Raw genomic sequence first — 23,320 nt, 5'->3', positions numbered from 1 at the left:
TTTATCAATTTAAATTTTAAAATATATAAATATAAATATTATATAATTCTATTGAACAAATCAATATTAATAAATTTAATTTAATTTATTAAATAAAATATAATTATAATTTTTAAAGCAATTAAATGGAGTAATATAAAATTATACTCCATCCGTCCCATAACAAAGTATCTATTTTTTCATTTTAGTCTATCTCATAACAAAGTATCCATTTTCTTTTTTAATAACTGTACTATCTACCTAATATTACAAATACCCTTACAACTTACAATATATTACACAAATGTCATTACTTTTATATCACACATACCAACAAGGTTATTTTAGTCATTTCTACTTTATTCCTATTATATCCCAATATAATACTAATATTTCTAAAACTACGTGCAAAAAGCAAATGGATACTTCTTCTTGGGACAGAGGGAGTATTAAACAAGAAATATATTTGGTTTATAATTATATACATACATAATTAATAATAAGATATGGATATAAAATAAAAGACAAGATAATTTGAATAACATAGAACAAAATACATATAATTTAAACAATATTTTAAAGAATTCTTCGAACAATTTAGCCTTACAAGTATATCCTACTCTGTCAAATTATCTTTCTCCACTAGTGTTCGATAAAGTTTCATTTTGGCAATACGCTCATTGCTTTTGATTTTTTCTTCCTTCAGTTGTGTCGTACGAGCAAATTGTGATGCAACTTCTTTACTTTGCGCTCATAGTTCTTCAAAATCATTGGAGGAAAGTGAATTTGAATATTTGTTCAGTGCTCGTTTACCTTTATTTTTACATGCTTTCATACCCGGAGGACGAATTGAGGGAAATTCTTCTACTGCATCACTACGTGGTGTTGTTGGATTTGAATTAGATGAGTATCCACCATCTTCATTAATTTTAGTTTTCTTCGGGTCAACTCCACTCTCATAAGATGCTTCATTGACAATATTTGTACTACGATGACTGGTATTCCATTTTGGCTCAAGTTTTAATTCACGTTAACGCTAAGCGTGTTTATAAATCAATGTTTTCTTACAATCTGCTGAACATATTTGATGTGTCTTATTTAAGACATTATTAATAGATTCTCTGCTTTTTTTTTTTTTTTTTTTGTTAGCTTGTTGAAAGGGATTATTTTTTGCCAACCATTTTTGCATTAATTTATACTTTTTGATATCTTTGCTTCAAATTTGTTATCATTAAAATATTAAAAAAAAAATTTCCAAAAAATAATATCTTTTTTTATCAGAATGAGTATTTTTATTTCGAATATAAAATAAAAAACAATATCTCCTTGCTGTGGCAGAGAAAAAAAATGGTGTGAATAATAAAAAATAGTGAAAATACAAAAGAGAAATAGATTATCTTCATTGCCTATGGTCATAGACGCTAGCCGGTGTGTATTATTTAACCTCCACCACTCAACGCCTTCCTCCTTCCTCTTTCTTCATTCGTTGTCTCTCTCTCCTCTTCTTCGTCGTTCTTCTTCCTTTTCTCCCTGCGTTTCTGACGCTGCCGCCGCCGGTCGTGAAGCAATATTTCTGGTTTCTTTTACTTTTCTCTTCCATTCTCCTTTCCCTTCTTCTTTCTTTCTCTGCTGCTTCCACCGGTGATCCCTTTCGCCGTCGTTTCACTCCTCTTTGGCCGGCCGTGACGTTGGTTTCACCATCACTTATTCACCCTCGACAGCCTATTTCTTCTCCGGCTGTCAATTTCTAGCAGTTAAAGAAAAGAAAAAGTAAAAACGCTTTACTTGAAGGAACAAACAGAGCCTATTTGACTCTGTATTTTACAGTTTCCGAACGACGACGACGCTGATTATACAACCTACTATTCTCGTCGGAAAGCTACGCAATGGAGGTCGTACCGCCGCTGGCCTCTACTCCTCTTGCCTTGAATTCACTACAAATGAAGAATCTGTATAGATTTCCTGTGGAGTATCGAAATCCAGAAGAAACTATTTGCCGTATGGTATTATTATCCCTCTTTCAACTGTCGTTTCTTCCAAAATTTTGAGGTGATTTTGATTGCGAAGAAAAGTAAACAAAATTGCCTTGAGTTCTGTGTCTTAGATATAGTTTATATGAATTGTTTTGTCTGTCAGAAGTTTGATATCTGCAAGAAAGTGGTGATGCTGAGCAGGTTTTCTAGTGAAATTTCACTTTAGGAATTCCATTTGATTTTTCTCTAATTCGAGTTGGAAATAAAGTATTTACTTGAACTTTGAAATCAATGAATCAGTGTTTTGCAGTGAGAGTTGATGTTGTCCATTAGGCAGTGATTAATATTGATAATACATATTGCCATTATCATGCCATATAGAAGTTCACTGAGTCATCAAAGATTTGATGTAAATGAACTAAAACTGATATTGCTACTTTTTACTTTGGATAATACAATCGAACCGATCCTAGTAGATTTTGAGTCGACTAGTGGAAGGTTGATAAGAAGAGTTACTTTTCTTAATCAGTACTTGAAAATCCACACCAACTATTTCCATCTTGGTATGGCTAAATTTGACTGAATTGAAGGGATCAAATAATAGATATTGGCTGAATCGAGGGCATGCGGTAATCCTTCTATGAATCGATAATAGTCATAAGCATGGTAAACTTACCCTTCATGTATCCAATGGGTTCTATGGGTATTTTCATGCTGTGTTTTATTGTTAGTGTATATGCTAGCGTTTGATAGACAAATAGTATGCTAAGAACAGAACATTGTTTGCAGGACAACCAGAAGAATTGTGTGAAGAAGTTCGTCCCCTTCAGTTCCAATTTATCAATACATCACTCAAGTAGGGAAAGATTACCTTTGGTTAGTCAAGAAAATGTTCATGAGAATAAACCAGAAGGATTCTTGCCTTGGAGTGCTACCTTATCTGTTTTGCTCATGCATTATGCCCGTAATGGTTTTCTTTTCAAAGCCTTGGAAATTTGGGATGAAATGATGAACAGTTCATTTGTTCCTGACATTGAAGTAGTTTCTGAATTGATCGTTATATGTGGTAACACGGAAGATTCTGATACAGTTACAAGAATTCTGCACCAAATGCAGCTGAAGGATTCTAAGATGTTACCGGCTATTTGTTATCGAGCTATCTCTGAATATGGTAGAAGGGGACAACTTAATTGCATGGAGAATATGCTTAAACAGATGGTTTCAATGGGGTATAAAGTCGATTCCGCAACTGGAAATGCTTACGTGTCGTATTACAGTGCTTTTGGTTCAGTAGCTGACATGGAAGCTGCATATGGTCGGCTCAAGAGGTCAAGGATACTCATTGAAGAAGAGGCCATTCGATCCATGTCATTCGCTTATATCAAGGAGAAAAAATTTTATGCATTAGGTTGTTTCTTGCGCGATGTTGGTCTCGGTAGGAGAAATGTTGGCAATCTTCTTTGGAATCTTTTGCTGCTATCATATGCCGCGAATTTCAAAATGAAAAGCCTACAGCGGGAATTTGTGAGAATGGTGGAAGCAGGTTTTTATCCCGATCTAAATACATTTAACATTAGATTACTTGCCTTCTCTAGAATGTCTATGCTATGGGATCTGCATTTGAGCCTCGAACATATGAAACACGACGCAGTGGTTCCTGATCTCGTGACGTATGGTTGTGTTGTTGATGCCTATGTGGATAGGCGGCTTGGGAAGAATCTGAAATTTGGTTTGAGCAAATTCAACTGGGATGAGTTTGTTTCAGTATCGACTGATCCGCTTGTTTTCGAGGCTATGGGCAAAGGCGACTTCCATTTGAGCTCAGAAGGAGTTCTTGAGTATAGAAAGCAAAAAGATTGGACCTACAGAATGCTGGCCTCTGTTTATCTTAAGAAGTTACAAAGAGGAGATCAAATCTTTTGGAACTACTAATATAGTAATGAAGAGACAACACATTGAAGGTTCATTTCTGCGTTCTTCTGATTGATGTCTTGCCAAGATTTCCTGAATGGAACAAGGTATTTTGAAGGCAAAGAAGGAAGTAGGAAATGCATTTGGTTGAGAACAGAGAATCTGCTCCTGCTCTAGTTCTATATCGAAAAGGTTGATGATATATTATGTGGAGAAACATCAACATACACTGAGGATCGTTGTTGCCGCCCCACGAGTACGTGTGACCTGTTCTTTGCGACAGCTGCCTCGCCTATTGAATCACTGCCAAGAGCAAACCCTAAGACCATGTGCAATGCAGAAATACTAAGAGCAGCCGTTATTATATTTTTTTCCACTGCCACATCAGCTTAAAAATTACTCCCTTCGTCCCATGTATTATGGGCGTATTATTATAGATACGGGAAATAATTATTGTATAATAAAAATAAGATTAAGATAACTAAATAGTTTAATTAAGATTAAAAAAAATTATAAAAATTGAAATTTAAAATAAAATTAAAGAGTATAATTATATTTTCAAAAAAGATTGACAAATTATGTAAAACTTAAATTAGAAAATAGAGACAAATTATATGGACCGATGGAGAGAGTAATTAAGAATCCATCTTGTTTTTTTTTGACATTGTACAAAGGTTATTGAAATTTCTTTATATTCCAGGTCAATAAATTTATTATTTTAATGATAAAATGTATATAATATATATTTTTAAAATATATTTTCTATATATTATACTACTTTGTTTTAATAAAAAATTAATATAAATTATTTGATATTTAAGTAAATAATTTATTAAATAAAAATTATATATTAATTTATGCATGTATTTTTTATTAAATTCAATTATTTTATTGAAATCATACTATTCAGTATAATATACATTTAAAATTAAAAAAAAAACAAAAAATTAAATATATACATAGAGGAGGAGAGCGAAGATCAACAACGGTTCTCTTCCACAGCCATATTATTATTATTATTATTTTTTTTTTTTTTTTTGTATGATTTGGCAAAATGGTCATAATTCTTAGATGTAGAACGCTGTGCTCTGTGAGTGCTCTAAGACGAAGAACCCCTTCAGCTTGACCTATCAACTGCTGCCGATTGATTTGATTTCGTAAGCTGCGTCGATCGATTTCTATGCGTTTAAGTTGCGGTTCTTCTTTCAATATGATTTCAATTCTGCGCAGAAACATTACCTGCTGCTGCTTGTCCGCGGATTACGCTGCTCCCCACGGTATTTCTCGCTCCTTTTGTCTCCGCATCTTCTCTACTTCGAATGAAAGAGACGTAATTACTTCTGCTGCAATTTATGATTTACTACGGAACAAACACCAATTTTCGGCCAAAGTGGCTGCTAAAGCCGCCTCTGTTTTGGATCGGGTGAAAGTGAAACACCCGGAGAATTGCGAAGCGACACTCTCATTTCTTCGAGAGAGTGGCTTTTCAAATACTCAATTGGAAAAAATGGTAAATTCCGTGCCTACAGTGCTCTTTGGTAGCCTTGAGGGTTCCATTAAACCCAAAATTAAGGTTTTCCAGAATATAGGGTTTCGTTCTGAGGATATTCCCATAATAATCTCATCCAATCCTATCCTTTTGCGGTTAAATTTGAGCAATAGAGTAATTCCTTTATTATCTATGGCAAAAGGGTTATTGGGAAACGATGAAGCCTTTTCTCGATTCTGTAGGAGAAGTGGATGGGCTTTATCCAGAGATTTGGAGAAAACTATACTTCCGAATATCGAATTATTGAAGAGCTATGGTGTGCCTATGGAACGCATCATTAAATTTATGTGTACTTTTCCAAGGACTTTGATGTATAACCCAGAAAATTTTATGAAGTCTGTGGAAAAGGCTGAGGAAATGGGGGCTGATAGAAAGTCCCATATGTTTATTTACTCAGTTCGAGCTGTAAGCCAAATGTCTTGCAAGACTTTGGAGCTAAAACTGCAGGCTTTACGGCAATTTGGATTTTCGGAGAGTGACATACGTGCAACATTTCAGAAGTCACCATATGTGTTCTCTTCCTCAGTGGATAGATTAAAGAAAACAAAAGATTTTCTTCTTGCTACTGGAAAGTATGATATGTCTTCCATTGTGAAGAATCCTATGGCTCTGTTGTTCAGCATTGAACGGAGGTATAATCCGCGGTGTAAGACTTTACAACTTTTGGAAAGTAGGAATCTTATTGAAAAATGGCCTTCTCTCAGCGGACTTTTCCTGATGTCGGATAAAGCATTTTTTGATAAATTCGTCGGCCCTTATTTAAGCGAACTCAACAATGTGTATCCTACAGAGAGTTCTATGGGCGGTATTTACGAAAAAACTAAAGTTACTTAGAGCAATTGGTTCAAGAATGGAGATCTTTGTAGTCAATGGGTTACGAGTGATCAGGGGCTATTGTGATGACTGTTCTGGTACGTATTGTTAGATAAGTCTCTAATTTGTAACCTGGTGTATATTCTACACTTCAGACCATTCTTTCATTGTTAGGCATTGCTTTTAGCATCGGCTTTGTCCTGTCGCTTTAGGCTGCTCTGTTTACTTGTTGATTTTTTTTTTTTTTTTTTTTGCCCCAGATTTTTACTATGCTATCTTACTGTTCCTATTTAAAATATATTATTTGATTTCATAAAATATCCCATTCAGTCCTCTATTTCAATAAAAAAAACTAAACAAATCCTTAATTCTTTATATGATTGTTGAATACTCTGCAATTTGTTTGTTCCAACCTGTGATTGCCAACTCATAGTTCATCCTTATTCATTTTCGGATTTATGTTATCCTCCATCAAGTCTTGGGTTTCTTACTACGATAGAAATATAAAATATTGTCATTTCACTCCACAATACTTTGAATCCTGTGCCCTTTCGATATTTGATGTGTTCCTGAAACTTAGAAATTTTCTATAGACCTTACTCTCATAAATGTGCATGAAACCTCTACAATAACACGTGCGAAATGACTGATTGGATAGCCACCGTGGTTGGAGTTGTTGCTTTTTTAAACTATCTTGCTAGGCTGGGAAGATTCATGTACATGAAATAGTCAAAATAGTAGAGTGGCATTTAAACTCAACTCCTATTGGTACTTCTCTACTCTGTAATTAGACCCTAATTTGTTTCGTTTTATTTCTTTCCTCGTGACGTTCATGAATAAACCTAAAAACTACTGCCAATGGATATGCTGGGGAGAGATTCCATTGTTGTGTAATGTTGGGATGTTGATCAAGAATGATTTATTTTTTAAAGAGCCACCATATGTTGTATATGAATTGCTTGATTAGCTTAGTTGTACTCTATCTTCCTGTAACTTGGAATAATCCTCAAAATATTCCATCATACTTCCAATATTAATATAGGAAGAGAGTGCACAAGCACAACTTCACAATGCCACCTTATAGCAATTGGCAGCAGATTTTTCTATCATTCTTACAATATAATTTGACATGGAGCAGTAGTAGAAGGCTTGATCCGACAATAGCGCAGTTCATTTGAAAGTTCATGGTATTTTATTTTTCAATAGTTAGTCTGAATTCATGACTACTATGTTTGTCAACACAGTTTGATAATAATTGTTTTACGGTAATTAATTTTTGTTGAAGTAACGATTCTTCTTCTTATTCATTAAAGACATATGGGATGATGTAATATGGGGAACAATACTATTATTCTTCTTCACAAGCAGCTCCAAATCATATGGGATGATGTAGAAGGCAGGTGAGGTGAAGTTGGTGCAATGCAGCTCAGATCAGATTGCATACATATTCACTAAATCCTTCAGTGTTGGTCGGTTTGAAGTTCTTAAGAACAAATTAGGTGTTTGAAGTTTCATTCAGGAGGAATATGTTAGTGAGTCAATGTTGCATATTTAATTCTCTTTAATTGTTCGAATAAGTATTAGTTTGGTCATTATTTAGGAGTTTGGTAATTGATGTTAGTAGATGTTAAGGTGTGTTTGTTTGAAGGATTTTGGAGGATTTCCACTATTCATCCAATTTTTTCCCCCCAAAAACATCAAATCAAACACCTATTTTTCATTTTTTATATTATACTAAAAATCAATTTTATATTCAAAACATCACATCAAACTCTATTTATATCACATCATACAACTATTCAAATTCAAAATTTTTACTATTCAAATCCCAATCCAAAATCCAAACCCCCAAAAATGGAAATCTCCCATATTCACTTTTGGCATATGAACAAACCATCTTTTGCAGAACCACTGCCTTCAGACCATAAAAATAGTAAGTTATTGTGTAACACCTGTGTCTTTGTTGTGTATTGTCCATTTTGTTTCATCTCTTCAAATACTCATACAAGACAAATTGGTAGAATGAGAATAGTAAATGGAATGTCAGATTCATATGGAAAGACCGTGACATTTCATTTATGTGTTAAGGGAATTAATTGATCCTTAACAGGGGTCTTGGCCAATTTATTTGATACTGGAATTCATTTGAAGGCGTCTCTCTAGGCTTTTTGCATTGTTTTTCATGTCCTTCAAAATGTTCTTCATCGAAAAGTTACCAATTTTGTTGTATGTCTAAGCTAGAGGAAATATCAAAGCTCCAAAATCCGTCAAAGAATCCGTCAAAACCAAGGAAAAGCCTCCAAAACTCATCCTAAAATTTCAAGATGTTCGTTGCATTTTTCACGAAAAATCATCAAATCTGGTCCACTTCGATTTAAAAGTCAAAAGGACATGCCATAAAAAACTGTTGGAGTGCTAAATTCACCTTCTTAAAAATCAAAGTCCCAAATCCACCAAAATGAGTCTTTAAAGCCAAGTCGAATATCAAAATTGGTCGCACGAAGACGAAAGCCCTCTAAAAGTTGACAAAGTCAAACCGAAGACCAAATCTCTTCTGATAAAAAAAAACCATTCAAATCTAAGTTGAAAAATAAATCGACACAGAAAAAGAATCAGATGACTCATTTAGCGAATAGGATACGCATTGCTTTAAATTAAATATAATTTATACAAATATTTTTGTTTACAAAATTAACACAATTTTCCGTCTACATATTTTAGGACACGTGCAGTGGAACCTCTCTACCTTTCATCTCTCTTGTCGTTGAACTTTTAACAACCAATGGCTTCATACAAGATCAAAACTACCAATGATGCGTTGAAATTTGTTGTTTAAGCTGCAGCTACCAAAGGAGTCGTTGCATCTATTATATCAAGAACTTCAAGCACTTCAACGAATGCGTTGAAAGTTGTTGTTTAAGCTGCAGCTACCAAATGAGTCGTTGCATCTATTACATCAAGAACTTTAAGCACTTCAACGAATGTTGGAGTAATGATATGAAACATGATCAAAAAAGCATTGCTGTTCTCTAATGATACTCTTTAAAAAATCACAAAGCAAAACTCACTGAAAGCTTCGAGAGTACCGCTGCACCGTTCACTCCTCAACAAATTGCAAGTTATTCAGTCGTATCAAGCCATGTTCCAGTAATATTACCAATGCTTCAAATATAAAAAAACCTAAAGATCACGGATCAAAGCCCTGCTCTTGATTTTCTAATCCATTTAGGTAGTCTATGCATCCCCGAAACAATATTGGTGTGACTTCTACAGTCATGGATAATTCAAAATGTCAAATAAGTCTACCAGAATTTTATAATTGTTGTGCTCTTTAACCTTCGTAAATTCAATCATACAACTCTATAGGCTTAGGAACACATATTCAATGTCTTGGAAGATAAACTATCAAATTATAGTCGTACGGCATAAACCAATTGATCTATTGTATAACATTATTTTTCTATCTGAATTCTTTGGATAGCTTGAAATCAACCCAAATTATTGAGATATGGGGAATTCAAGGGTTGGTTATTTAAATGGATGTCAAACCCATCGCTCCCTGAAATCAATATTTTTATTGTGAACATGAGATTTAGCATTGTCATGTTGAATATAGTTTATACGACTAGAACATGCTGACCAACTTGAATATTCTGAAAGTACTAAATTTTATCATGTTATTTTTAATTTCAAAAAGATAATTATAAAATTATGTGAATCAATGTGTTACTTACTATACAACTTTTAATAATATCTTTTGTAATTGAGTCAATTGTTTTTATCTCCAAAGTACTAGCAAGTTTGTTTTTGTTCATTCTTTTAGCCGGTTATATCATCAGCCTTAAAGATAGGACAACTAACAATCCACGTAAACATAAGTTTTCAATAAATTTTTTATTTTGACAATTTCTATGTGATTCACCTCACAGTGGCCGAGGGAGAGGGGCTAAAAGGTGGCCTCCAATTAATTTAAATTTTTTATAATATATGTATAATTTTTAAATTTTGAATAATGACCCCTTATTAATTTAAATAAAAAAAATATTATAAATTTATTTAAAAATTATTGTTTAACTTTGATCAAAATATTTAAAATATATATTTTTCTAAAAAAATTATATAAAAATTATTTTAATCATACTTCAAATTAAAAAAAAAAAAAAATCTCAAATAAAAATCAAACAAACATTCCTTATTTTATTATAATAATAATAATTATTATTATTATTACTATTATTATATTATTTCTTTCATAAAATATAATAATATATTATATAATATTTTTTTTATTAAAAACGTTTTAAAGAAATAAGCAACCAAATTCATTCATAAAATATAATAATATAATAATTTTTATTAAAAACATTTTAAAGAAATAAACAACTCAGCCGTGAGTTGTTTATGGTATAATAAAATTATTTAAATAATCAAAACTCAAACCCAATAATAAAAAGCAACACACCCTAACTCATTTAAGATGTTAAATATGCGATTTTGCAAATGATTCTGCATCTGTTTCGATGAAATACTACAAAAGATGAACGATTGCTAACCCTATTTAGGGGTTCGAGGGTGCGCCTGCCCGTTGAATCACTGCCAAGACGAAGAGCCCCGGCTGCTTGGAGCTATCGATTCTGCTGCTGCCGATTGATTTGATTTCGTAAGCTGCGTCGATCGATTTCTATGCGTTTAAGTTGCGGTTCTTCTTTCAATATGATTTCAATTCTGCGCAGAAACATTACCTGCTGCTGCTTGTCCGCGGATTACGCTGCTCCCCACGGTATTTATCGCTCCTTTTGTCTCCGCATCTTCTCTACTTCGAATGAAAGAGACGTAATTACTTCTGCTGCAATTTATGATTTATTACGGAACAAACACCAATTTTCGGCCAAAGTGGCTGCTAAAGCTGCTTCTGTTTTGGATCGGGTGAAAGTGAAACACCCGGAGAATTGCGAAGCGATACTCTCATTTCTTCGAGAGTGTGGCTTTTCAAATACTCAATTAGAAAAAATGGTAAATTCCACACCTACAGTGCTCTTTGGTAGCCTTGAGGGTTCCATTAAACCCAAAATTAAGGTTTTCCAGAATATAGGGTTTCGTTCTGAGGATGTTGCCAGAATAATCTCTACCAGTCCTATCCTTTTGCAGTTAAATTTGAGCAGTAGAGTAATTCCTTTATTATCTATGGCAAAGGGGTTATTGGGAAATGACGAAGCCTTTGCTCGATTTGGTCGGAGAATTGGATGGTCTTTAGCCAAAGATATGGAGAAAACTATACTTCCGAATATCGAATTATTGAAGAGCTATGGTGTGCCTATGGAACGCATCATTAAATTCATATATACTTTTCCAAGGTCTTTGATGGTTAAGCCAGAAAACTTTATGAAGTTTGTGGAAAAGGCTGAGGAAATGGGGGCTGATAGAAAGTCCCAAATGTTTATTTACTCGGTTCGATCTGTAAGCCAAATGTCCTGCAAGACTTTGGAGCTGAAACTTCAGACTTTACGGCAATTTGGATTTTCGGAGAGTGACATACGTGCAACATTTCAGAAGTCACCATATGTGTTTTCTTCCTCTGTGGATAGATTAAAGAGAACAAAAGATTTTCTTCTTGCTACCGGGAAGTATGATATGTCTTGCATTGCGAAGAATCATACGGCTCTGTTGTACAGCATTGAACAGAGGTATATGCCGCGGTGTAAGACTTTACAAGTTTTGGAAAGTAGGAACCTTCTTGAAAAATGGCCTTCTCTCAACATGCTTTCCCGGATGTCGGATGACAAGTTTTTTCTGAAATTTGTGTATCCTTATTTAAGCGAACTCAACAATTTGTATCCTACAGTGAGTTCTATGGGAGGTGTCAACGAAGACACTAAAGTTAGTTAGAGCATTGGTTCAAGAATTGGAGATCGTTGTAGTCAATAGCTTACGAGTGATCGGGGGCTATTGTGATGGCTGTTATGGTACGTATTGAAGGTAAATTAATGCTAATGGATATGTAGTTTTATTGTGTGCCATATCTATTGGTGTTTGAGATGTCTCTAATTTGATCACCTGATTTATGTAGATTCTTACACTTCAAAGCAGTTTTTCATAGTTAGAGATTGCTTTTAGCATCGACTTTTTCTTGTTACCTTAGGCTCTGTTTACTTGATGATTAATTTTCAGTTTCTTTACAATTTACTATCTTATTATTCCTTTTAAAATTATATATTTCGCAAAACATCACATTCAGCCCACTATTCTATTATAACAAAAAGAAATTTTTAAAAAAAAAAAGAAAAGATCAAGACCTCCTTGCGATCGTATTTCTTAATTTGTGGCAATCGGGGATCAGATCTTGTGTTTCTTACTATGATAGCAATATTGCCATTTCACACCACATAACTTTGAATCTTGTGGCTTTCGATATTTGATGTATTTATATAACTTAGGACTTTGCTATAGACCTTTCTCTCATAAATGTGCACGAAACTTTCAAACACGCAAAAGTGCGAAATGACTGATCGGATAGCCACGGTCTTGGGAGTTGTCGCTTTTAGGCTGGGAAGATTCATGAGTAGCAGCAGCATCTCATGTACATGAAATAGTCAAAATAGTAGAGTGCCATTTAAGTGAACTGAACTCCTATTGTTACTTCTCTACTCTGTAATTAGACCCTTTGTTTTGTTTTGTTTTGTTCTTTTCCTTCATGGTGATGTTCATGTCGCTAATGGATATGCTGGGGAGAGATTCCATAGTTGTAAGCATAATGTTGGGATGTTGATCGAGAATGATTTTTTCATAAAGAAACAAGGGGGTGTTTGGTAAAGGGAAATAAAGACCGAGAAATGGATTTATCTTGTTTGGTTGGGATTGAGAATTCAGGATTGAGAAATAAATTATTTTCTCTTCTCTAGTTTTATTTCTCACGTGAATGCATAGAATCGAAGAGAAATGATGCATAGATATAGAGAAAAATGAGACAAAAATAGTGCAGTGTATTTATATATTTATTTATTTTGTTCTTTTATACTCCCTTGTCCCAGTATTCATTTTCTTTCCATTTTTTTTTAAGTAACTGTACTGTCTACTTAACATTACAAATACCTTTACAACTTATAATATATTACACAAATCTCATTACTTATCATACATACTAATTAAAGTTATTTTAGTTATTTTTATTTTATTTTTACTATATCTCAATATAATATTAATACTTTTAAAACTACGCTCAAGGAATGGAAGTAGCAAATTGATATTTTTTATGGGACGGAGGGAACTTAATTTTTACGATTTAATTTCTGTTTATTTTTTATTTTCCTTATTATTATTTAATTTTTATATTATTTAAATCTCATAAAATATTATATCAAAATTATTATTAAAATAAACTATCAAACTAAAAATTTATTATATTTTAATGATATATTTTTTTCAACTAGCAATATGCCTTTTTTTTTTTTTTTTCAATTGAATTCTCCACTGTACCGCACAAAAGAATCAATTCTAATTTATTTTCTATAGCAATTTTATTTTCCATTCCAATCGCACCCAAGTGTTGTGAATGATTAGCTAAGTGGTACTCGATCTTCCTGTAACTTGGAATAATCCTCCCTAAAATATTGTATCCTACTTCCAAACTGTGTACTTCCTCCTGACCTACAAAATCGCAAGTTAAAACACCCAAGCCACGCACGGGATCCTTTGTCCCATTGTGGCCGTTGTTATCTGTCCCACCCATTGGCACCCTAGGTTGTTATGGCAAGATTTATTAAATTTAAATTAGCCGAAACTTTTATTAGATTTAAGGTGATTTATTTTCAATTAGCCGAAACTATTATTAAATTTAATATATTTAAAGAAATTTTGGTAAATAATAAAAAACAAAAAAAAAAAAACATTAACGTGAAAACACGTCAAAAATATCAACGGTAGTTCCTTTTTATAAATAAAAATAAATATTGGGTCAAAACCCTAGACGGACGGATCGAGCAGAATTATCCACTCCGCCCGCTACCCAGATTCGCTGCCGGCGGTGCCTCGATTCCTCACTTCAATTGCCAATTGCCTGCCTTATTCTGTGTCCGTTGTTCTGCTGATTTGATTTTTGGGAACTTTGGTGGGTGGCTGGGTGGGATGGAGCTGAATTCTGCCGGCGGCGGAGGGGGAAACGATGTAGAGTTGCTTAGCAAAACACTGCAGGTGGAGCACAAGCTGTTTTACTTTGACCTCAAGGAGAATCCGCGGGGGCGCTACCTCAAAATCTCTGAGAAGACTTCCGCCACCAGATCCACCATCATAGTTCCCTCCAATGGCGTCGCCTGGTTCCTCGATCTCTTTAATTACTACTTGAACTCCGACGACCAGGACGCCTTAAGCAAAGAGCTCCAGCTCGATTCCAAGGTATTCTATTTCGATGTTGGGGATAACAGAAGAGGTCGCTTTCTCAAAATATCTGAAGCTTCTGTGAGTCGAAACCGCAGCACTATTATCGTTCCTGCCGGCGCCGGCCGAGACGAAGGCTGGGCTGCCTTTAGAACTATTTTGGCTGAAATCAGTGAAGCAGCGAGGCTTTCCGATCTGCCGAATCAGCTGGAATCTGAACTTGCGGGGCTATCGGACGATGTAGGGGCTGGTTTTATCTCCAGCCGTAGCTCTCAAGCTGCTGCTGCTCCATCCATGGAGTTGAATGTTGATCGCTCTTCTGATCTGCCGCCACTCGATGACTCGACCGATTTGGGGGTCTCCAAAGTGATTCGAGCTGATCAGAAGAGGTTTTTCTTTGATCTCGGTAGTAATAACAGAGGCCATTTCTTGAGGATATCGGAGGTCACTGGTTCAGACCGCTCCTCCATCATTCTCCCGCTGTCTGGCTTAAAGCAGTTCTACGAAATGGTCGGCCATTTTGTTGAGGTTACAAAAGATCGAATTGAGGGGATGACTGGTGCAAATGTTCGAACAGTGGACCCTCCTCCAAGGTGAACTATGTCGTTAGGCAGTTTTTTTGGCACAATTGCGATCTGTGGCACCAAGGATTGTGGTCGGCTGCTTGAAAGTTGTTGGGCTGTGTTACATTTCGAAGAATGTGTTTGTTTCTTCAATCGGACACCATTTCTGAAAGCTTATCTGCTCCTTTATATATAGGATTGATATATATATAGGCATATATAAATGAATAAGTAGGCTCTGCGCCGAAAGAAGGTATATTCTCATGCATATCTCCTATTTTCTGATAGAATGCTAGTGTATTAATTTATTATCTTCTGTATTATCAACTACAAAAGGATATGAGCGTTGCGCTCTGCTTTTATATTCTTTTGAGCATGTATACGTGATTCGGCATACACCTTCTGGTCAGATTTAAAGTGGTATTGTGACACCATTTTTACTTATCTTATTTCTATTTAATTTGTCGGTATTATATTGTTGAATTACTAGCATTCAGCTTTGTTCTTCTGGTGAATTGACTGAATAATTACTTCCCATGAGGAAGATTGAAAAAATGCGGGAGAGGTAGATCAGTGATGACTACTTGATTATGGAGAAATGAAAATATTATCTTTGGTCCCGCTGAATCCTTGATAAAAACTCATTGGAAGTTCTACCTTTGGAAGAACCTATATATTTCTCAGCAACAGATTCATGGTGTTCGGAATATCAAATTAGTGGTGGCGAAATTGCTGAATATAATTTCTGAAAGGGTGCTTTCTGATGTGACTATTTCGAATTTCAGGTAAATTCTCATATTTCCTATAGTTCTTTATAATTTTATCATGATATGATGTGATTGATATGAAGCATTGATGTGTATTGCTTTTTGGGAACATTTCATTTTGTTATGCTATTGCCATGATGCGAATTTTGAGAATATCATAGTATCTTATGTTGATACGAAACCGAAATGGTAAATTTCTTAGTGTCTTGATGTGCATTAGAAGATTGATGTAAGGTTTGTGACAAAAATGAATGAAGAATAAATTGATGCTGTAATATGTAAGGGTTCTTAATAAGACTTCTGGAATATTCTATTTCCGGAAGTGGTAGAAAAGCTTTGATATTTGGCCTTTGCATAATGAAGATGGAATTGCCTCTGGTGCTCTTTTTGTTACGGCTGGTATATTTGTTCTACTTAAATTAGAGATGCAGCTGACCTTTCGTTTGGCTATTGATTCGAATTGGTTTCCCCAATTATGTTGAATTTGTAGTCTGCATAATTAATTTTGTTATAGTCTCTTTCATGAGCATAATATCGGGTCTTTTTCAGAAAACGGGGCTAATCTGATGGCTTGGAGAACAATTTTGTTTGGTTATAAGTACACATAACTCAATTACATGTTCTCGTGTTATTCAGGATGTTAAAATGAATTTGCACTTATGCCTAATGTTAGTGGCAAGTAAAGAGTGATGTTTGTACTTTGTAGTAACTAAATGGCAATGTTACACTCAGTTGGCCTTGCAGCAGAAAGGCGTGTAACTTCATACACGTAAGATGACATATGGAAGTGTTTTAGCCTCAAATACAGTGTCTGATACTAATTTAAAACTTCACCATCGAACACTCTTTCTCTCAGGCCATATCTTAAATATATAAGAACATTATAATTGAAGGTCGTAAGAAACTGCAATCTAGACATAGCAAAAAGAATTTAGAAGATCTTGGAGGGGAGCTTAACATGAAAATTAGAGTAGAGAAAGATTTATGGTTTGCATTATTATTATTATTATTATTATTATTATTTCATATATGTTTTGATGAAATAATTAATTAACACAATATTATGATTGTGGAATGGTATATGTATCTGGCAAAAAAATCATGAACTATCTAAAAGATAATCCAAATGAATCCATTGAATCCTTGCAAAGAAAGATCAGATGAGATGTTGACGTTGAGGTTAGTAAATTTAAAGTTTATTGTGCAAAACAACATGCCCTTGAATTACTTAAAGGAAATGTTAAGAAACAATACGCAAAACTCTACGACTAATGACATACAGTTGAAAAGTGTAACCCACAGAGTTCTTGTATTTTATATGTGATCGAAGCTTGAATCCACCAATTTTGCAAATGATGTATATGCGTTTGAAACCTTTGAGCGATGGTTTTAAGTCCGAGTGTAGGCCAATTATTAGTTTAGATGGTTGTTTTTTGAAAGGTATGTACAAAGGTCAGCTTCTTTGTGCAGTTGGAAAGAGATGAAAATGACAACATATATCCAATTGTTGTTGCTTTTGTTGAAATTGAAAGTACGATAGTTAAGAATGATTTTTGAACCTACTTGGGGATATTGGATAACCAAGTGTGGATGTTTGGACTTTCATCAATGACAAACAAAAGGGGCTAGTCGAGGCAAATAGCAAAGCATGCCCCAAACAGTGACCATTGTTTCTATCTTAGGCATATGTATAATTACCTTTAAAACACCGATTCAAAGGAGAATAGGTTGTTTTGGAAAGTTGCATCTACCTATAATATAAATGAACACAAGAAAATAATAAAATGAATTCTTAAATGTAACCCAAACGTTGGGGATGCAAAGAATGCTTTTGAGTAATTGATGGACATACCGGAGCATTAGTGGACCTGCGCAGATTTTTCTACAAGAACAAAATGTAATGTAGTGAATCATTTAATAATTACATTATGGAAGCATGGGACCTTCCTATCATTGACATATTTGAATGGATTCGAATGAAGTGTATGTCACGTATTCAAGTTAAGATGGAGGGCATGCAAAGATACACAGGTGCTATTTGTCCGAATATTTCAAGAAAGTGGAGATACAACGAAGAGAAGGTCGTCATTGTTATCCAAGTTGGGCTAGGGATGACGAATTTGAGGTGATGCATTGGCAATTCAATCATGCTAGTGCAACTTGCATCGAGACACTGTAGTTGTGGTATGTTTCAGTTGGTTGCGTATCATTGTTGTCGTGCAATTGCAACTCTTTCCATGAACATACATGACCCTCTTGAATATGTTGATACATATTTTAGCAAAGACACTTACACGAGACTCTATAGCCATATGATTAATCCAGCCTTGGGTATGCATGACTTTGAGCAATCATCATTTGGCCGTGTAGACCCCTCACAAGTAAAGAAACATACTGGAAGACCAAAAAAGGCTTATAGGTCTGATGTCAATGATATTTTAGATGGCATAAAGTCCTCAAAGAAAGGAGTTGACATATACATGTAGTATATGTTTACAACATGGTCACGATAAAAGTTGTAAAAATGTGTCACATCCCAATTCAAGATTTCAAAAGGTTTGTTGGGTTATATAATAAACATGTGTCACATCCCAATTCAAGATTTCAAAAGGTTTGTTGGGTTATATAATAATATATTCGTTCATGTTACTTAAAATTCTTAATGTTTTTCACAAATTTTATGTTCATATTTATAAATAATGCTTCGTGCGAAACAAATGAAGATGAGATACCTCAAAGATCTTTTGTGCATTTTCTTTCACAAAATAGCATTATTATTGAAAAACAGGTTATTACATTTTTATTTATTTTTTTGTTATTACATTCTATTTTTATTTTTTTTTTTACCAACTTCTATTCGTTATTATTATATTTTTATCTATACTAATTTTTTGTATGATTTAAAAGGAAATAAAAAAGAAGACCTCAAGGTGGTTCAGATAGACAATAGTTGTCTACTTTGTACAAGTTTGGAATGAAAGATGATCAAATATTTATTTATTTATTTTAAAAAGACTATTTAAGACATTTTGTATCTTTATTTTGTGTAACACTCTAAGTTTAGCACATGTTTTCATCAAAGAGGAAGTTTATTTTATTTAACATAGAGAGATTTTGTGCAATAAATAAAATACATAAATTTGGTACTTTTATAATAAAACACAAGGGTATATGATGCAATTTACCTTTAATTTAATGGAGTATAATTCATATAAGAAAATTTCTAAAACAAATCACAAAAAAACATGCCCTTAGTTGGGTCGCGGGGCTGTGAGTAGACTTGCTCAAAGAGTTCAATTCGTAGATTATGGTTTGTCGAAATGTCAAATCAAAATCGAACTTTAATGACGGTTTCAGTTACGATTTAACGGTTTATATAAATTTATATTTAGGGTGTGTTTGTTTGGGGGTTTGGATTTTGGATTGGGATTTGAATAGTAAAAATTTTGAATTTGAATAGTTGTATGATGTGATATAAATAGGGTTTGATGTGATGTTTTGAATGTAAAATTGAATTTTAGTATAATATAAAAAATGAAAAATAGGTGTTTGATTTGATGTTTTTGGGGGAAAAAAATTGGATGAATAGTGGAAATCCTCCAAAATCCTTCAAACAAACACACCCTTAATATATGTTTTTTTGAAAAAAATATTTAATTTTATTTTGATATTATTTATTTATTATATAAAAATTATATAAATACTTAAATTATTATAATATAAAATAATTAAAATAATAAATTTAATAAGTAATTAAACTAATTTTTAAATTAAAATAAATTATAAAAATATTAATATATTAGATAAATATAATAGTTTAAATTGAATATAATTATATAATAAAAAATTATAAAATTTAATATATAAATAAAAAATAATACTCCCTCCGTCCTAATACAATAGTTTTGCTTACTATTTTTGTCCGTCCTAAAACAATAGTCTCATTTTCATAAATACTCATATCACCATAAAATTATCTATATTTTCATTATTATTATTATATAAATGTCACTACTTTTATACTAATACACTTACTGGCAAAAAAATATTTTACTCATGATTTTTACCAATTATCAATATAATATCAATACTCCTTAAATCTCGTATCCGACCCAAATAAGATCATAGTTTTGAAACGGAAGAAGTATTATAGTATTATTATTTTTCAAATTATTAATAATTATTTATTTTAATTAATATTAATAATTTTTTATTTATATAAAATTTTAATATTAATATATTTGCTCCTCTGTCCCTGTTAATTTGTTCATTTTTTTTGTTTGCATTTGTCTAATAACAAAGTATTATTTTAAGTGTACTTTCTACTGATATAAAAAATATATTTAAATTTACAGTATATTATAAAAATATTATTATTTTTATATGATATAATATTAATAAAATTATTTTAGTTTTTTCTAATTTATTCCTGTTTACATCTTAATATAATATTAACACTTTTAAAATTCGTTATAAAAATTTGAAAGGTCCTTCTTTCTCCTTCTTCATCTATTCTGTTGCGCCTTCGCCCTGGACAGATTTAAACCGGCGGTTCACGAATTGAAACCGAAACAGTAACTGCCGGTTCGAACCGACGGTTCGGAACCGAATGGGCAAGGTAAGGGCGCCGCGGCCGATCCCAAGCCACAGTGGGTGGACTAAGCCGAATACCGAAATACCGAAATACCGATCACACCTATAGTGTTGGCACACTGACTTCCCGACTTCCCCAAGAACCGAAGCTGAGAGGCGATTCTGATTAAGGGCAGAGATGGGTGGAGGAATGGAGGCCAATAAAAATCGTTTTGTGGAGGATTGGGCTACTGCTAGGGAGAATCTTGAGTACAACTTCCGCTGGACCCGCCGCAATCTTGCCCTCGTCGGTATATTCGGCGTCGCCGTCCCCGTCCTCGTCTACAAAGGCATCATCAAAGAATTTGTAACTTCTCCTCCTCATCTTCGATCTCATATCCTCTCTCCCTGTTTTCAATTGAAATTATTTGATGTTGGGATTTTCTAGTTTCTTTCCTAAAAATTTGAAATTCGGAGTTTGCCTCTCGATTAAACGGATGAATTGAATTGTGGTGGCCATGTTTGGACTAACTATGCTTTTACTGTTCAAGGAAATGGAATGCAATGCGAACGCAACTAATCTAAGTCTTAGTTGGAGAGTGTTCTGTAGATCTTTTCAAGTTGATTCTTTGGTTGAATTGTTTGGACTAACTATACTTTTGCTGGTGTGAAAAACTCAAGAATTGATAAAAATGGCATTGGGCATCCAAGCCACTCCCTTTGTTGAATTTAGGTTTTACATCTTTTCTGTTTCCAAGTAGCTAGAAACAAGCAATCCAAAATGTCAGCTTATGCCACTAGATCTCTAGTTTTATTGAAGCTGATTTCGGTGGCCGGTATATATATTTAGTTTTGTTAACTTCAGATTGTGAGTTCAAGTGGCAACAATGCCCTTTTAACTCCTCAATGAATTGTTTAATGTAGTTTTAGTATCACGATGAATCGGTTGCAATAATTTGTGGACCTTAACTATTGTAACCCCTTCAAATATTGAGGTTGTTAAGACTGACAGAAGGAAGAAGTTAATGTTAAAAGTTTGTAGAGGTTTAAGCAACTTTGGCTTTTAATCTTACTACTGTAAATATTATACGATTGTATCTATTGAAAACTGGCCGGGCAACCTATTTTTGATTATGGGAGTTCTCTCATGAGATTTAAATTATAAAAATGCTTCTCATAGGACAAGAGTTTAAATTTACAGAGTTGGTAAAAATCCCATCCTCATAGTTAAACTATTAATTATATTTTTTATTTATATTTTTATCAAAATCATCTATATGGGTCATCCTGAAATACTTTTGGCGACTCTCTTGAGTCAAGCAGACAAATTTTCTAATAGAAAATAAAAGACGTGGAGATATTATATATCTTGTTCTCTATCTCTTGTGAATTACTTCGATCCTTGTTGTATCTATGATCCAACAATATATCAGTTTAGAATAATATCCGTTATATATTTACCTCCGGTTGGATATATGCAACATTCATCTGAAGTTTAGTTTTGATTATCTGATAATTTGTAAGTTGCACTTTTACATCTTCTAAAGTCTGGTACTGTGTGAGATGGATTGTGTTCTGTTCAAGATGTATATCGATTTACTTTTTACTGATGTGTTAGGAATAGTCCATCTCTCTTTTTCCCACGCACTTGATTTATACATCCATATAGAGTTCTGCTAATATTTAGATTTGATTTTTTTGTTTCATAACTCTTCACTCTACTTTGTTGACTCTTGAGTAGTAGAAACCGTGATATATCCATATGCGCCCTATTTTATTCATGCTGGTATGATGGATGCTACTTGAGATAATGTAATATAGTAGCTAATATTGGTTGTAGCTTTGCTAAGCAATTCCTCCCCTTTACTGGTTTCGAGTTTCTTTGCTGTGTGAATCACACTATTCCATTTATATTCACTATTTTTTTGCAGCATATGCAAGACGAGGATGCAGGAAGACCGTATAGGAAATTCTGGTTGTCGAAATGAAAGTAAGGAATCTTCAATTTATTTGTCCAATAAATGTGGCTCAACTTGAAGACGTGTACTCTTCAGACCCATTCGGTATCATTTTCCAAAATTCTAATCGTTTTTAACATCATGGGGCTTCTTCTTATCGACTTCTTTGGGTGACCTTGTATTAGATAAATAAACTGACTGTTGTTTTCAAAGTATCTGATTTGTCCTTTTGTCATTTTTACATTATCTCTTATATGAAGATAGCAAGCAGTACATGATTAAACTTCTGCTTGCAGTTTCATGGCCTGCGATGTGTGTAATAACATGATTTTCAATGTCCCTTCACAACCACACGACATTGATGTGTATTTCTTTCTGGGAACATTTCATTTTGTTATGCTATTGCCATGATGTGAATTTTGAGAATATCATAGTATCCTCTGTTTATATGATACCGAAAATGGTAAACTTCTTATTGTCTTGATGTGCATTGTTAAACAGCGTTAGAAGCCGTAGTTTTGGTGGCTTAGAAGATTGATGTAAGGTTTGTGAAAAAAATGAATGAAGAATAAATTGATGCTGTAATATGTAAGGGTTCTGAATAGGACTTCTGGAATATTCTATTTCCAGCAGTGGTAGAAAAGCTTTGATATTTTGGCCTTTGCATAATGAAGATGGAATTGCCTGTGGTGGTCTTTTGTGTTACGGTTGGTAGATTTGTTCTACTTAAATTAGAGATGCAGCTGACCTTTCGTTTGGCTATTGTTCAAATTGATTTCCCCATACTTGAAAATGTATTATATTGAATTTGTAGTCTGCATAATTAATTTTGTTATGGTCTCTTTCATGAGCATAATGTCGGGTC

The 23,320-nt window shown here is 33.6% G+C and overlaps 5 protein-coding genes across 5 annotated transcripts; all 5 read left to right on the top strand.

Annotated features, from left to right (window-relative positions):
• The first annotated feature begins 1,410 nt into the window (after nucleotides 1–1,410).
• Nucleotides 1,411–4,558, top strand: LOC127264773 (pentatricopeptide repeat-containing protein At3g42630). Its single transcript, XM_051294292.1, has 2 exons — nucleotides 1,411–1,982; nucleotides 2,742–4,558. The coding sequence occupies exons 1-2, from the start codon at nucleotides 1,866–1,868 to the stop codon at nucleotides 3,882–3,884; spliced, it is 1,260 nt and encodes a 419-aa protein (XP_051150249.1). The 5' UTR covers nucleotides 1,411–1,865; the 3' UTR covers nucleotides 3,885–4,558.
• A 455-nt stretch (nucleotides 4,559–5,013) lies between these two features.
• On the top strand, nucleotides 5,014–7,929 carry LOC127264774 (transcription termination factor MTERF5, chloroplastic-like). The gene is made up of 2 exons (XM_051294293.1): nucleotides 5,014–6,323; nucleotides 7,539–7,929. Exon 1 carries the CDS (start codon nucleotides 5,044–5,046, stop codon nucleotides 6,244–6,246), a length of 1,203 nt encoding a protein of 400 aa, XP_051150250.1. The 5' UTR covers nucleotides 5,014–5,043; the 3' UTR covers nucleotides 6,247–6,323; nucleotides 7,539–7,929.
• On the top strand, nucleotides 5,100–12,998 carry LOC127264776 (uncharacterized). Its single transcript, XM_051294296.1, has 2 exons — nucleotides 5,100–5,140; nucleotides 11,374–12,998. Exon 2 carries the CDS (start codon nucleotides 11,410–11,412, stop codon nucleotides 12,109–12,111), a length of 702 nt encoding a protein of 233 aa, XP_051150253.1. The 5' UTR covers nucleotides 5,100–5,140; nucleotides 11,374–11,409; the 3' UTR covers nucleotides 12,112–12,998.
• Nucleotides 12,999–14,169: 1,171 nt separating this feature from the next.
• On the top strand, nucleotides 14,170–15,602 carry LOC127264775 (transcription factor Pur-alpha 1-like). The gene has a single exon (XM_051294295.1). It carries the CDS (start codon nucleotides 14,347–14,349, stop codon nucleotides 15,190–15,192), a length of 846 nt encoding a protein of 281 aa, XP_051150252.1. The 5' UTR covers nucleotides 14,170–14,346; the 3' UTR covers nucleotides 15,193–15,602.
• Nucleotides 15,603–20,560: 4,958 nt separating this feature from the next.
• LOC127264777 (uncharacterized) lies at nucleotides 20,561–22,904 on the top strand. The gene is made up of 2 exons (XM_051294297.1): nucleotides 20,561–20,864; nucleotides 22,429–22,904. Exons 1-2 carry the CDS (start codon nucleotides 20,697–20,699, stop codon nucleotides 22,483–22,485), a joined length of 225 nt encoding a protein of 74 aa, XP_051150254.1. The 5' UTR covers nucleotides 20,561–20,696; the 3' UTR covers nucleotides 22,486–22,904.
• The last annotated feature ends 416 nt before the right edge of the window (nucleotides 22,905–23,320 follow it).

Source organism: Andrographis paniculata, unplaced genomic scaffold, assembly GCF_009805555.1.
Source record: "Andrographis paniculata isolate CXL003 unplaced genomic scaffold, ASM980555v1 Contig71END, whole genome shotgun sequence".
NCBI lineage: Eukaryota > Viridiplantae > Streptophyta > Magnoliopsida > Lamiales > Acanthaceae > Andrographis > Andrographis paniculata.
This window is presented reverse-complemented; position numbering and strand designations above follow the sequence as displayed.